At 33.1% G+C, this 14,292-nt stretch overlaps 1 protein-coding gene across 6 annotated transcripts in view; it reads left to right on the top strand.

The window, feature by feature from the left end:
- Positions 1–14,292, top strand: part of CSMD3 (CUB and Sushi multiple domains 3) — a 1,263,431-nt gene that overhangs the window by 1,145,748 nt on the left and 103,391 nt on the right. For all 6 annotated transcript variants that reach the window (XM_058698868.1, XM_058698869.1, XM_058698867.1 and 3 more), the window contains 3 exons: positions 2,568–2,756; positions 3,426–3,603; positions 4,709–4,854. In XM_058698868.1, coding sequence (XP_058554851.1) covers positions 2,568–2,756; positions 3,426–3,603; positions 4,709–4,854 — 513 coding nt within the window. The remainder of the gene's footprint in view (positions 1–2,567; positions 2,757–3,425; positions 3,604–4,708; positions 4,855–14,292) is intronic.

Here is a 14,292-nt window from a genome sequence, read left to right as displayed (position 1 = left end):
TTGTATTTTATGCAATGTAGTTCCAATGACTACAATTTTTATTCATAATATAATTACATCTCACAATAATATATATCAATAATATATAATATGTTATATATTATATGTTGGTATAATATATTATATATTATATGTTGATATATCAATAATAATATCACAATTAATTACATCTCTGCCATAATTATTAAAGTATTATACATGCATGTGATACTTTTGGATGTGAGCTCCACAAGAGCAGGCATCTTTGTCATGTTCATCGATGTATCTCAAGTGCCTAGAATAACAGTAAGAGCACAACAAATATTTACCGAATAACAGTAGATACCCCAAAGGAAATTTAAGAATAGTTAAAATAGAACATCCAACTACATGGTTCTAAAATAATTACAATTTGCATTGTGCTTGCATACATAATTTAAGAGCACAGGATCACACATCATCCTTTGCATAAAATAGAAATCATTTCTGCCACCTCTCAGTGCAGAATCAACCATGTTCCCGAGGAATTTAATTATTTCAAAAAACAGTTGGGCAACTGATTTAAGTTTCTTATTTGCTGCTAGAAGACACAGAGCTATATTTGTAGTCCCTCTCTAGCAGGTGTTCAGGGCCTTAAGCCAAGCACTTTGCTACTTACCTTAAACCAGGCTTCGTCTTCTTTTTTCCTGCCTTCTTTTTCCTGCTGCCTCTCAAAACAGTGCTCTTATCTGAATGATGTAAAACTAGAATTTAAACTTTACTAACTGCATTTTTCAGTCAATGTGCCCCTGAAAAAAGATTCATTAATTGGATAATAAAAGCGTAAAAGATATAGAATTTTTACTATTATTGATATAATATTAATATTTTTGACATGAGCCATGTGTTAACAATGATCACTAAATATTGTGAATTATATTGAATTTTAAAACTATCTCTTCTTTAATGCATTTATATCAATTGAGTTAATAGCATTTTTGAGAAATAGGTTAATTTATACAGATTCAAAGAATCAATGTTACTTTTGGATGATTTTGTGATTAGCTTTTGAGAACTTTCTGAATTTTGGAAAAAAAGAGTATCATACAATTCAGTATATTTTTCTACTGAAAAAATGGCTGTCAAGATTAATATTTTACTGGCAACATTATTGTGATGTTAAGCCCCCTATTGTAAATGTTATGGGGTGAGAACTTTTTCCTGAAAATTTAAAATCTAACCTATATTTCCTTATTAAGGCAAAAGGCTTAGAAAATAAAATGTTATAGAAGTTATCACAGGATTATATATCTGTCTGAGTCTTATCCCACTCCAAAGTATCTAATTACCTAAACTTATTGTGATACTCTTTCACAATATATGGAAGTCAAATCATTATATTGTATACCTTAAACTCATGCAACACTGTATGTCAATTATATCTTAATAGAACTGGAAAAAAAAACCTTTTAAACGTGAGAAAGGGTTTATTTAGTAGAGTAACAAATTCTGACTCCTAATCATCAAATTATACACATTTGTCTTAAGTTGGAATGACTCCTTTGGCTTTGATATTTGTGTGTGTGTGAAATATGAATTCAAATAAAAAAGACAAAGAATAAAAACACTTAACATATTAAAAGGATTGTTTATTAATTCTGAAATATCTACTCTTAAAAAATGAGTTATATTTTTAATAAACAACTTAAGGTTACATATTCAAGTATAAATGCAGTTTTGATTTGGGGAATTTAGAATTCAATGGTCAGGAGCAAAATATTTCTGACCACTGATAATTTAAATTTTATTAATTACAATATAATTTTGAACTTCTTGAAAACAAAATCCCAAATATTAATAATATTGATATGAGTATATGAATATTTATGCTGTTTATAGTTTCAAAATTTATTTAGTAATGCTCATGAAATACCTACCGTGTAAAAGGCAATGGACAAAACTTTTAGTATATAGTGATAAATATAATAGGAGCTTTGATTTCATACAGAGTGTAGTACAAGAGAAGTATGAACATATAAACATGCAGTTATACTAAGCCAAAAATATCATGATAACTGAAATATAAAATTTATATTAGAAGGAAATGTGTTTCCTGATATTTTATCTTATTAAATAACTTATTTGGAGAAATTGAACAATGGGATATTATGGTTTGTTTGTTTTTTTTTTTAGAGAAAAAATAGTAAAAAATTTAAAAAGTCTCAGAGTTAGGCTTACACATATGTTTATTCTGTTCTGTGTACATGCAATGTAACCACGAAGCAATTGCATTCTATGGATAGGAATCAGAATATGTCTGATTAAAATTGTACGAGTAACTTACATTTTCATTAAAAGTTATAATTTAGATAGGTTGCATAAATGGGTGTAGCAACTATGAATCACACTAACATTTTAAATATGACAATTGTAGACACAAGAAGAAGTTTATATCTCACTGCCATTGACATCACTTATTATAAATCTGAATTACTATTTATAACCAACAGCAGGCAGTGCTGCATTCATTTTGCAAGTTGCCAATGGTACCCGTCTGTGGTATTCCGATATTCAGCAACGAAAACCGTTTTCTTTTTTCCCTTTTCCAGCCTATCAGTTGCAAAGCTGTCCTGATCCACGCCCGTTTCGAAATGGTTTTGTAATTGGCAATGATTTTACTGTGGGTCAAACCATTTCATTTGAATGTTTCCCTGGATACACACTAATTGGAAATTCAGCTCTCACTTGCCTTCATGGAGTGAGTCGTAACTGGAATCATCCACTTCCAAGGTGTGAAGGTATGCTTCTAACTTGAAGCTATGTTTTAGGTGATATCGTCTGTGTTTCATAATTTTTGTCTTGGCACTCAATTTTGTCTTCCTTTTCAAGTAGCATGTTAAATGTGTAATCTTTCAGTTGAGAATTAGAGTCAGGTCAAAACCCTGAAGGCTCCAAAATGAATAACTGATTTTATCATTATTGGCAGGAATTCTAACCTTCTCCGTTAGAAGTGAAAATACAGTTGATTAACACTTCAGAGCTTCTCCTGTGTCTCTCTGAGTGCGTGTGCCTGTATTTAATAATCATTCTTATACAAGCCCATAATGCAGATACCGCTACTGAATTTGGGCTCATTTTCTATAAAAATCCTTTTGAATAAAAAAGACCTGAACCTTTTATAAGGCTTTGTATGTATACACGATATGAGATGAAAGTTGAACAGCAGAAAATCTAGTTTACTAGTCTAAGAATAGTTAGTGGTAATTATATAGCATACGTCACATTGAAAAATAAATAAAAGCAGATTATATGCATGTATCACCAACCTCATTTTATATACTTTAACTGAGATGAAACATAACACAGATATATTTTATACTGCTTGAGAGATGCAATGTTTGCCTTTTTCTCTATCATCAGTTTATTGTTATTTTATTTTAACATTTTTGTGTGTGTCTTTTCTGTAGCTCTTTGTGGAGGAAATATAACTGCAATGAATGGCACCATTTATTCTCCTGGGTATCCTGACGAATATCCTAACTTTCAAGACTGTTTTTGGCTTGTAAGAGTACCCCCTGGGAATGGAATCTACATCAATTTTACTGTGCTTCAAACAGAACCAATCTATGATTTCATTACTGTATGGTAAGCCAGCACCATTGTTGTTGATTGATTCAACTATATATAACGGTGAAACAAGGTAGGAATGAAATCATATCACAATCCTCTGCACACGTTGCCATCTGATATTTGAATTGGTGTGAGTAACCGAGGGTGACAATGTGTGGTTTGTAGAATGAGACAAACAAGAGAAATAGGTTTTGGCTTATTTGCCCATGAAGTAGCTAAACACTTAGAACAAAAATTTTCATGGGTGAAAAAAGATGGAAAATTATTATGAATAGCAGAATAAGTGTAAGATAAGCAAGTTCTCTATAACACCAGTGAAATTTAAAAGCCTATGTTCAAATCATAATAATTTAATGAATGAATTTGTCATTATAATTTGTTATAGAATAGTATCTTTGCATTATAATTATCCTGTTAATGAAAAATCTTTATTTAAAAATATATTATAAAGGAAACGGGGTGCCTGGGTGGCTCAGTTGGTTGAGCGTCTGACTTCAGCTCAGGTCATGATCTCACAGTTTGTGGATTCGAGCCCCATGTTGGGCTCTGTGCTAACCGGTTGCTCGGAGCCTGGAGCCTGCTTCAGATTCTTGTGTCTCCCTCTCTCTCTGCCCCTTCCCCGCTCATACTCTGTCTCTGTCTCTCAGGGATAAATAAACATTGAAAAAAAATTTTAATTAATAAAATATGAAGAAAATCTCTACATTAATTCTTGACAATTGGTTACAGAACTACTAGATGAGTCTAAGATTCCTTCCAAATGTAGTAGTCTTTGTTTCTCAAGATTATTTTGAAGAAAATAAAAGGAGGGCAAAACTCAAGTGTTTGGAACAAAATGGGTTGTGGTAAAAAAAGGAAAAAAAAAAGGACAATGTAATTGGTTACAACTAATATGGATGCATTTTATTTCGGCAAATATGTGATGTATTTTTATACTTTACATTTTTAGATATATTATTACCTAAATAAACATAAAATGTACCAATATGATTTGGTCCTCATTGGGTATTTCACCTCTTATCTCTTTATCATTTCATAAGTAATACTTTCTTCAAATCTTGTGCAAAACTTCCTTAAAAAAAATCTCAATCTCTTTCTCTTCTGTCTCTCTCTTTAACAGGGATGGACCAGACCAAAACTCACCTCAGATTGGGCAGTTTAGTGGCAATACAGCTTTGGAATCAGTCTATAGCACTTCAAATCAGATTCTAATCAAATTTCACAGTGATTTCACAACAAGTGGCTTTTTTGTGCTCAGTTATCACGGTTGGTATTATCTAAGAGTTTCTATTTTAGTTGACACTATTTCAATTTAAAACTGTCCTGGAAAAATTGAGTGTAATATATATTTAACCAATGATTGAAAAGGTATTAAAATTTGACACTTTTTTTTTTTAATCATTTCAAACACATTTACTTGCAAAGAATGACCTCGTCTAAACGTTCAGGGGCATTAAAATGTGAGCAAATGGAAATAGGAAATAAATCAGTCAGTAATTACTCAGTAGAAAATAATCATTTTTGTGTGGAAACCAATAAAAGAGAACCAGCTGTTCATATTTTATTGCATGTAATTTTCAGACATCAATAGATTTTTCAATACAAAATGTTTAATCTATTCAACCTGCTGTGAGTCTTTCTAAAAATAGCATCCAATATCTTTATGCTTTGGATAATATTATTCATTTATACTCTTATTTCAAAACCGTTTCTATTCTAGAATCTTACAGTTTTAAGTGACTATTCCAGATCATTAAGTTCATAGCTTTTACTCCTGTGAAATAATTTATGAAGAGTTTCAATTTTAATTCTTTTTATAGATTTATTCTGGGTCCTCTCTTCATAACATTAACCTTTTGAAAGAACATTTAGATGGTTGACAGAGCTTTTTAAAAAAGTTCCTTTTATCTCAAATTGACTGTATTCCATTATAAATAAGAAAATGTTTATTCCTAAGGCTAAACCCTTTCTCTGCTATGACCATAGTTCCATAAAGCACTTTCTGCTTTATGATTTTGTCAGACCAACTCCCTGTGTAACCAACAGGATCAGTAAGCTACTGTATTACATTTACAGAAGCTATGTAAAAATTTGATAGATGAACATGTGCTTTGTCTTATTATATTAATATACAATGCAAATTTCTCATCTTTTTTAATACAAAGTAAGAAAGCCTTTGATATTCAAAGCTTATATTCCATGAAAAATACCTTAATTCAAGTATGGTTATGCTCAAAGATACTTAAAGCCCATCAGGTCTAGAAATAGAGAATAGACAGAAAATATTTGTTTGCTTAATCTCAGCATTTACCAGGCAGTAAATCGTATACAGTTTGTGCATTTTTAGTGGCTCACAGCTGTCAGAGCTGCATGTACACTCTGGCATTGGCCAATTAGAAAGTGAGGCATTCTGGGGCACCCAAGTGGCTCAGTCAGTTAAGCGTCCGACCCTTGATTTCAGCTCAGGTCAGAACTTGATCTCACAGTTCATGAGTTTGAACCCCCTGTTAGGCTCTGTGCTGACAGTGCAGAGCCTGCTTGGGATTCTCTCTCCCTCTTTGTTCCTCCCCCACTCAGGTGCGCTCTCTCTTTCTCTCTCTCTCTCAAAATAAATGGATGAACTTAAAAATATGGAAAGTGAGGCATTCAGTGAGATAACTTTTATTCAACGTGTTAATTTTTTTAAGAACTCATTTGTCTTAGTTTTTTTTTTTTTTTTTTTTTTTTTTTACTGAATTGGTCATTGATGCTGACAGTATGTAGGTACAGTCTAAGGCTACAAAAGTAGCTTTATTACTTTGATAGATAATCTTAACCTGGGGACTGATACATTAAATAATAGTTAAGGTCAAAAGATGAATTGTTGCTGAACTGTATTTTGTACATTTTTTTTTCTCTTCAGGGGACCCTGCATAAATTTCTATTATTTTGTGTCCTGCCTGAACACGTACTAAAGAAGGAATTATTCATTGATAAAATCTGAATATCCATAAGATTAGCTCTATAGAGAGCATAAATTCTTATAAAACTTTGGAGATGTTTCACAGGAGAAATATTGCCAAAGAAAAAGACGTCTGTGTGCGTGTGTGTGTGTGTGTGTGTGTGTGTAGAAAATATAAGCATGACTGAATGTCACACACAGAATATAAAGTGAATTTACATGGACATTTACATGAATGTCTATACATATATTCTCATTCCAAAATATGTTTCACTTGATTTTTATAACTAATTTTTGAGTCATGTGCAATATAAGAGAATTAGCTTAGGGACAAGGAAGATCAAGTATTCATTCAGCACTTTGTTTTCCAGTTGACTTTGGACAAGTTACTCTTTGGCTTTTGCTTTCTTCAGTTGTAGAACAACGTGGTGGGATTGCTGACAGGCTGAATGAGAGACTAACTCTAGAGAGAGAAATTACTCCAATACAGCAATATATTAGGTTGAACTATATTAAATTATTGGTCAAAAAATGTTGAATATTTGGCACATTTGTAGAGCTCAACCCAAGTAAGTGCTGTCGTTATTACTATTATCAGCATGAGATTGCAGCCATGTTAGGAAACTGCAGGCAATGGATACTATACAGTTACCATAGTGCCCGGCAGAGTTAATGTTCAGTAAATGTTCCTTTCCTCAGCATATCTTATCTCACATTTTAGATTTTGTAATAGAGGGCTTATATTTATGTTTATACATTAAATTTCATAATAGGGCACGACTGCCAGAGCCTTGAAAACCTGCCATTGAATCAACATCCCTGGGAATCTTACCTAAACCTCAAAATAACCTTGAAATTTGAGAATGTAGCCAGGGTTCATGTTAAACATTGACAGATGTCTTCCATTCCACCCTCCTTAGTAGGATAATTTTCCTAAAGCACTGCTTTCATTCTGACTCTCCTTTTCAAGATCACGGGATCCCTACATTAAATCAAATTTAAAGCTACCCTATAATCCAGTTCAATGAATCTTTCTCTGCAGTGCCTGCCGGCCCTGAGTACAATCAGATTGGTTCTCGTGCTGCCTCCTCAACTCCCATTCCTAAATGATTTCTTACTCATATTCAGTTCTTTTTGTCTCCCTGTCTTAAGTTCCATATCCCCCACTTCTTGGTAATTCCAACTCATAGGGATCTTAACCACCTTCTAAATTATTGCACTTTTCTTACCAAACTTTTGAGAACTTAATTACATCATGGTGTATTCTTGCAAGTTTAATAATACTAAGTACTTTTTCGAGGACATAGATCACATTTATGCTTCCTAACCTTTTTATATTTTTATTACTGAGTGATTATATTTTAGTGCTACAGTGGGAAGTGTGAGTTCAAATTCTTTTTTTTTTTAAGTTGAGTTTGAGGTGTATTACTTAGAACTTTTAAAGATTGTTTTATGATCATGAAGATGAGTACATATTTTCACTCACAGAAACAAAAACGATGACTGTTTTCAAACTACTATTAATATAATTAATACAATATAATACGACTACAAATATAGTATTTGCTTCCCGAGCCCATTTTAGGTAGCTATGACTCAGTGCCAAAATGAGCTCCATAACAGTCAAAATATTGGTCAAGTTGTTGAGTAATTTGATAAGTAAACCAGGGAGGTTATACACTATTTAACACTTATTTTAAGCTGATTAAGTCTATCTAAGCTTAGAATGGTCTACTCCCCAATTCAGTTTTCTTTAAACTCTGTTACTGATTTAATAGCTCCTTATGTTATGCCCTACTGTAAGTCAGAAGTGGTCTTCTTAGGACTTGTGTATTTATTTTATAAATTTGACACATTAACCTTTTCATATACTTTCTTAAGATCACACTGATCAGTTAGGCTTTATTTATTAATGTATTTTGAATATATTTGAAAAGAGTAAAAATGAGATTTTCCCCCTACCCTGACTGCCTTTATGACATTCAGCCAGCCATCTGTCTTTTATAAAATATCACCTTCATAAAACCTTTCATGATCAAAAATAACATTCATAAAAAGCTTTGAAAAATGAAAGTTCTGTGCAGTGAAAAAATAGGACAGGTGTAAATGTTGAGGCACTTTATCTCAGATATCATATTTCTTTTTTATCTGAGGAAATGTTTTTGTGTCTCTATTGCTGGGATTGTAATTTCCTAAAGTAAGAGCTAAATTTTCTTGATATCTGCCATAGAGTCAAGATGTGTTTGGCTTACAACAAATAATAACAATATTCAGTCCTAATCAGTGGCTTCCTAAAAGTAAATTACACAAAACTGGTTTTAACTGCATTGTTTTTGCAGACACTGACTTTCCATATCAATCACAATAATAGCAATAGCTACCATTTACTGAAAACTTAATATGTTGGATACTCAGCTAGCTACTTTTCATGTATTATTGCCAATTTTTGTGATAGTTTTACAAAGTATTATTACCCCCATTTTAATAATGAAAGAACTAAAAGAAAAAAATTAACCTACATCAAACTAGAGAACTAATAAATAGAAGAGCTGCCTGGAATTCAAAATAGTTTCATCGGACCCCAAAGCATGACCTCTTTTTAAATAATGATGACAGCATTAGCAACAATAAAAATAGCTAAAATATATAGAATTCTTACTAAATGCCACACAATGTCCTAAGCTGGTATTGCCTAACACATAGGTTATATTTATAAATTTTTTAAATGTTTATTTATTTTTGAGAGAGAGACAGAATGCGAGTGGGACAGGGGCAGAGAGAGAGGGAGACACCGAATCTGAAGCAGACTCCAGATTCTGAGGTGTCAGCACAGAGCCCAACGCGGGGCTCAAACTCACGAACCATGAGATCATGACCTGAGCCGAAGTTGGACGCTCAACCAACTGAGCCACCCAGGTGCCCCACACATAGGTTATATGTAATGGTAAATCAAATTTTTCTTTAAAAATTCAGCCCACGTGATTTTCATTTTTAGCCAGGTAATAGGTCATCTCATTTTCTAGAAGATAACTCTCCTAATTAAAACTTAGAACTTCAAAGCTCTTAGTGCTTCTCTTCTTCAGGACTTACAAACTAACAAAAACATGTAGGTTTACTGCAACTTAGTATGTTCTTTACAGTTTCCAAAATGTGCTATAGTCACTATGTGAAGAAAAGATAGTTTTTATTGGGTGTCTGACTTATGGCAACCAAAACAACTAGGAAACTATAGTATAGCCAAAATATATATTTATTCATTTAAAACTGAAGGTAGTATTATTACACTTAAATCTATTATCCAGGGCATTACTTTTTCTAACATCAGAATATTAGAGGACCTCACTTTATATACAGATGACTTTCTTAATAACCATAATAGAATTCAATTTATATTTTCCGTTGTTTTCCATTATTGATACAACTGTAAAAGAATGAGTTGATTATATATCGGCTTCCAGATAATTTTTAAGAAATGTATTTAAAAGGCTTGTAATGTCTTTTAGGTCATCTTTTAAGTTTCTGTTGCCTTTACAATAAATGCTGCATTTAGGGAAAGTATATTTAACTCCACAAAGTCCCATCCTAAAAGAGACCGCTGCAGGTATAAGGACACATTTTATATAAAACATAAATCACCATTGCTTTGAACTATGTGACCCCTTTGGCTCACACAACCTAAAGACCTGACCTCCTTTCATATGTCAGTAGATAGAGCATTGAATTCAAAGTGTTTCATTGTTTGATATCTGGAGAGCATAGGGGGTTTGGACATCATACAATAATATATATATATATATATAATGTGGTGAAGAAACTAAAAAGCCAAACTGATGAAACCATTTTGAGGAAAAGATAATACCATTTACTACTAAGTGACTAAAATCATGCCAAAATTGCTTACTGTATTTTGACATTTGGCTCTATGTGCACACCCATTGATAAGTTGTAGCATTGATTTTGTATGATGAGTAGGTTTATTTGTTTACTGTAATGAGTGAGACAACACACCATGAGGGAATCTGTGGTGCCCCAGTAAAGAGGGTATTAGGAGAGGCTTGTTACAGGAGTTGGGCTGTGTAAGATGGTTCTGGAAGGTTCAAGGAAGCATGATTTATCTCTGGATTGAGTGTTGTTAGAAAATTGGAGACGTTCTATAATTGGATGTTTTGGTACTTTTTTTTTTCTAGAAGGTGGAAGGAATGGGACATACCTGGAACAATAATTGGTATGGAAGCAAATTTGCTCATATTAGCTGAGATGGAAGTCTCTTGGTCTCTTTGGCAGTTTGGATAGTGTTGTTATTTTTTGTTGTGCTCAGACATAATTATGGAAAGGTCTTCTTTTTGTCTTGTTCCAACAAGGTCAAAGAGTTGTCATGTCTGTTGCTAGATGTTAGTGAAATTGTTATTGGTCAACAGTGGAAAGTCAGGGCCTGTCAATTAAAGCCAGGCCAGTTCGAAGCTGAGAGAACACCTGAGCTGTGTGTTTTGTTTGTTTGTTTGTTTGTTCTATTTTCTTTTCAATATGCAGGGTACTTTATGATAGTTAAAGATAGCTTATAGCATCTTTCTTTGTTTAAAGCCAAAAGCAAAGCAAACAATGGTGGTGAACGGGGAGAGGAAAATAGAGACTGACAAAGATCAAATGATAATGCTGATGTGTTCTGTTTTCTACTGATGTGCCAGGTGACTCAACTACATAGAGAAGAGATCCTTGGCATATCACTCTCCAGATTCTAATGAGCTTAGTACTAAGGCAAGATATTTTCAATGAGCTATCTGAATATTGGGAACTTAATTCATACAGCAGATATTGAAATGTTTTTATGGATAATTCAGGACACTTCCTAATAGTTTTGTTTACTATACTTCTGTTATTCCATCTCTAAAGAAATACCAAGAGTGACTTCTTATTCATTCTTTTCTCATGATAGGGACTTATTCAGTCTCAACTCTAAATCCAGACATGAGTCATTTGCTCCTGATTTCTAAGATTCTTCCTTATATAGGCAGAGAAACAAACTGATTGTAAAATATTAATGGAGTAAAAGTGATATTTGTAAGTAATTTAAGCACTGCTAAAACTTTCCTGTATGGTTCATTTCAACTTGCTAGCAGATTTTCTCCAAGATGGAAAAAAATGTGTGTATTATTTTTCTCACTTTAATTAGAACTTGGAAGTATTTATTTTAAACACTCCTAACTCTTCTTTCAAGTGGATCTGCTTTAAGTTACTTTACATAACTTTTGAAATAACATTGAAAAATGTGCATAACTGAACATATCCTTATCAATGCTTTTCCTCCTCCAAATCTTCCCTAAATCATGAAATTATTGTACTTCAATTAACCCGAGTCACCATGAAGCATACCAGTGGTTAGACAGAGCTTAGAATTTATAAGGGAACAGAGGAAATTATCATTTTTTCCTCTGTAAGAGATACTGTGTTGGTACTTGGCAGAAAGGTTGCACACTTGTGCTTTTTTGGTTTAGAGAAGGAATGGCAATTTGTCAGTGTTCTGTGTTTTTTATGAAGAAGCCTTTAATAGTTCAGTTGAACCGAAGTAGACAAATGTAGCATTCTTTTCTGGAATTGGGTTGAACATTTCATTATAAAGAAAATAAGAAATTAAAAATAACTGACAAATGTTGCCAGATTTAAACTTTAAAGTGATAGAGAACAAACTGAGGGTTGATAGAGGGAGGAGGGTGAGGGATGGGCTAGATGAGTGATGCATATTAAAGAGAGAACTTGTTATGATGAGCACTGGGTGTTGTATGTAAGTTGCATGAATCACTAAACTCTACTCCTGAAACCAATATCGCACTGTATGTTGAGTAACTAAAATTTAAATTAAAATAACTAACTAGCTAACTAAATAAGATTAAAAAATAATAAAGTGACTTCAAGAAGAATATCTGTTGGACTAGCAACAGGACATCTATACACATCTGAACCAAACATGGCACCATGTAAGCAATAGTCATCCTCCAAAGATACTGACATGTAGAATATGATGTCCCCATGTAATTATTAACTAGTAAGTGGCATCGTAAATCTGAGGGACATGTCAAATGAAATGATTCTTATAAAAAAAGAACACAGATTTAAGTCAGAAGTATATTCGAAATATGTAAATATCTATTATACAGCTTTTTTTCATTAATGGTCATAACTGTAAAGGTGCTTCTAAATAGAACAATCAGCGAAAAGCATGGACTAAAATATATGTTCTGCCTACAACCGAATGTGTGGCCTTGTTTACCTCATTTCATTTCTCTAGGTCTGTTTTATTCCTTCCACTCCCTAAAAAAGAGGAAAAGTCAGACTAAATATTTGTATCATAGCTTCTAGTTCAGACAATCTAGGGTACTACCCCATATAATATTGAATATGCATCCTAGACCTGTTTATTTTCTTCCAAAATAACCTAAGTAGATACATTACAGAGGATGTAATATTGCTTTAATTCAATTAGTTCTTAGTTAATATTTTTAAAATATGATTTCCAGAGCACTGTACTAGCAGTTTTAAGACCAAGACATATGCAACAACATACATAGCTATCAAATGAGTTATTGAAGCTAAGGGCTTTCTGTTACAGTGTAGTGTACATCTGGGTAAAACAAATAAGGAATCTCAGCATTTTCAAATATCCAGTTTAAAGCACAATAGAACCGAGGTGAATAGTTTGATGTATCCTGGGAAATCACATGGGTACTAGCCCTTTGCATGACATCGGGGTTGTGAGCAGAGTCATGTCAGATTGAGATTATACGTGTCGGGGGCATAGCCGTAATCACAGCTGCCATGCTCACGTTAACCTTCGCCAAACAGGGACTGCATTCTCCCTTTGAAATGAAACGTGTCCGGCACAATTCTAAGCACTTTACAATATATTAACTCATCTTAGATTTATGTTTATTTTGCAGTTGAGAAAACGAAAGCCCAGAGTCTGAGCAGTTTACCTAAGGTCATGGAGCTAACAGGTAGCGGAGCCAAGATTTGAACACAGTCAGCTTCCAGAATAAAAACTAGGTCAGGCTGCCTTGTGCACAAAAGATTTTACTCATCAACACAAATTGGAGAATATATATCTTTCTTTCCAGTGATGTTTATTGGGTTGATAGAAACATCTTCAGAAAAATCAGAGCTGCACAGTTTAATTCCTCTTCAGTTACCTCACACCTGAAACTGTTGCCTTATTACACCCTGCTCCTACCAACCAAGATAATATGCCTAAACTATTCATAATTATTTAAGTAATTGTCAAATCAGAGTGTTTTTCATAAATAAAAAGTGAAACTTGGGAAAAGCGAAAGTATATTTTACCACATGTTCTTATTCATCGGCAAACACCAAATATGTGGAAGGAACTGAACTCCAATTTGATACAAGAGCTTACCCTTATAGAGTACTTACTGTGTGCCAGGCACTGCTCCGAGTGCTTTGTGTATATAAACATTTTGATCCTTATAATCACCCTTTGAGCTGGCATAACGTTATTACTATTTTCACTGCTATTTACAAGTGAGAAGAAGTGAGGTTGAGATTAAGTAACTTGCCCAATATTTCCCAATTTGTCAGCATTGGAAACAGGATTTACAACCAGAGAGAGTCTGGACTGGGTTCATACTCAATATGGTAAGAATTTATTTCATATATAGCTTTTTCTCATTCATTATTCATTCTTTCATTGTCCTAGCATTCAATCACTCAGCAAACATTTATTGACTACTTCCAGGCCAGGTACTGTGTTATGA

This window comes from Neofelis nebulosa, chromosome 14 (assembly GCF_028018385.1).
Source record: "Neofelis nebulosa isolate mNeoNeb1 chromosome 14, mNeoNeb1.pri, whole genome shotgun sequence".
Lineage (NCBI taxonomy): Eukaryota > Metazoa > Chordata > Mammalia > Carnivora > Felidae > Neofelis > Neofelis nebulosa.
This window is presented reverse-complemented; position numbering and strand designations above follow the sequence as displayed.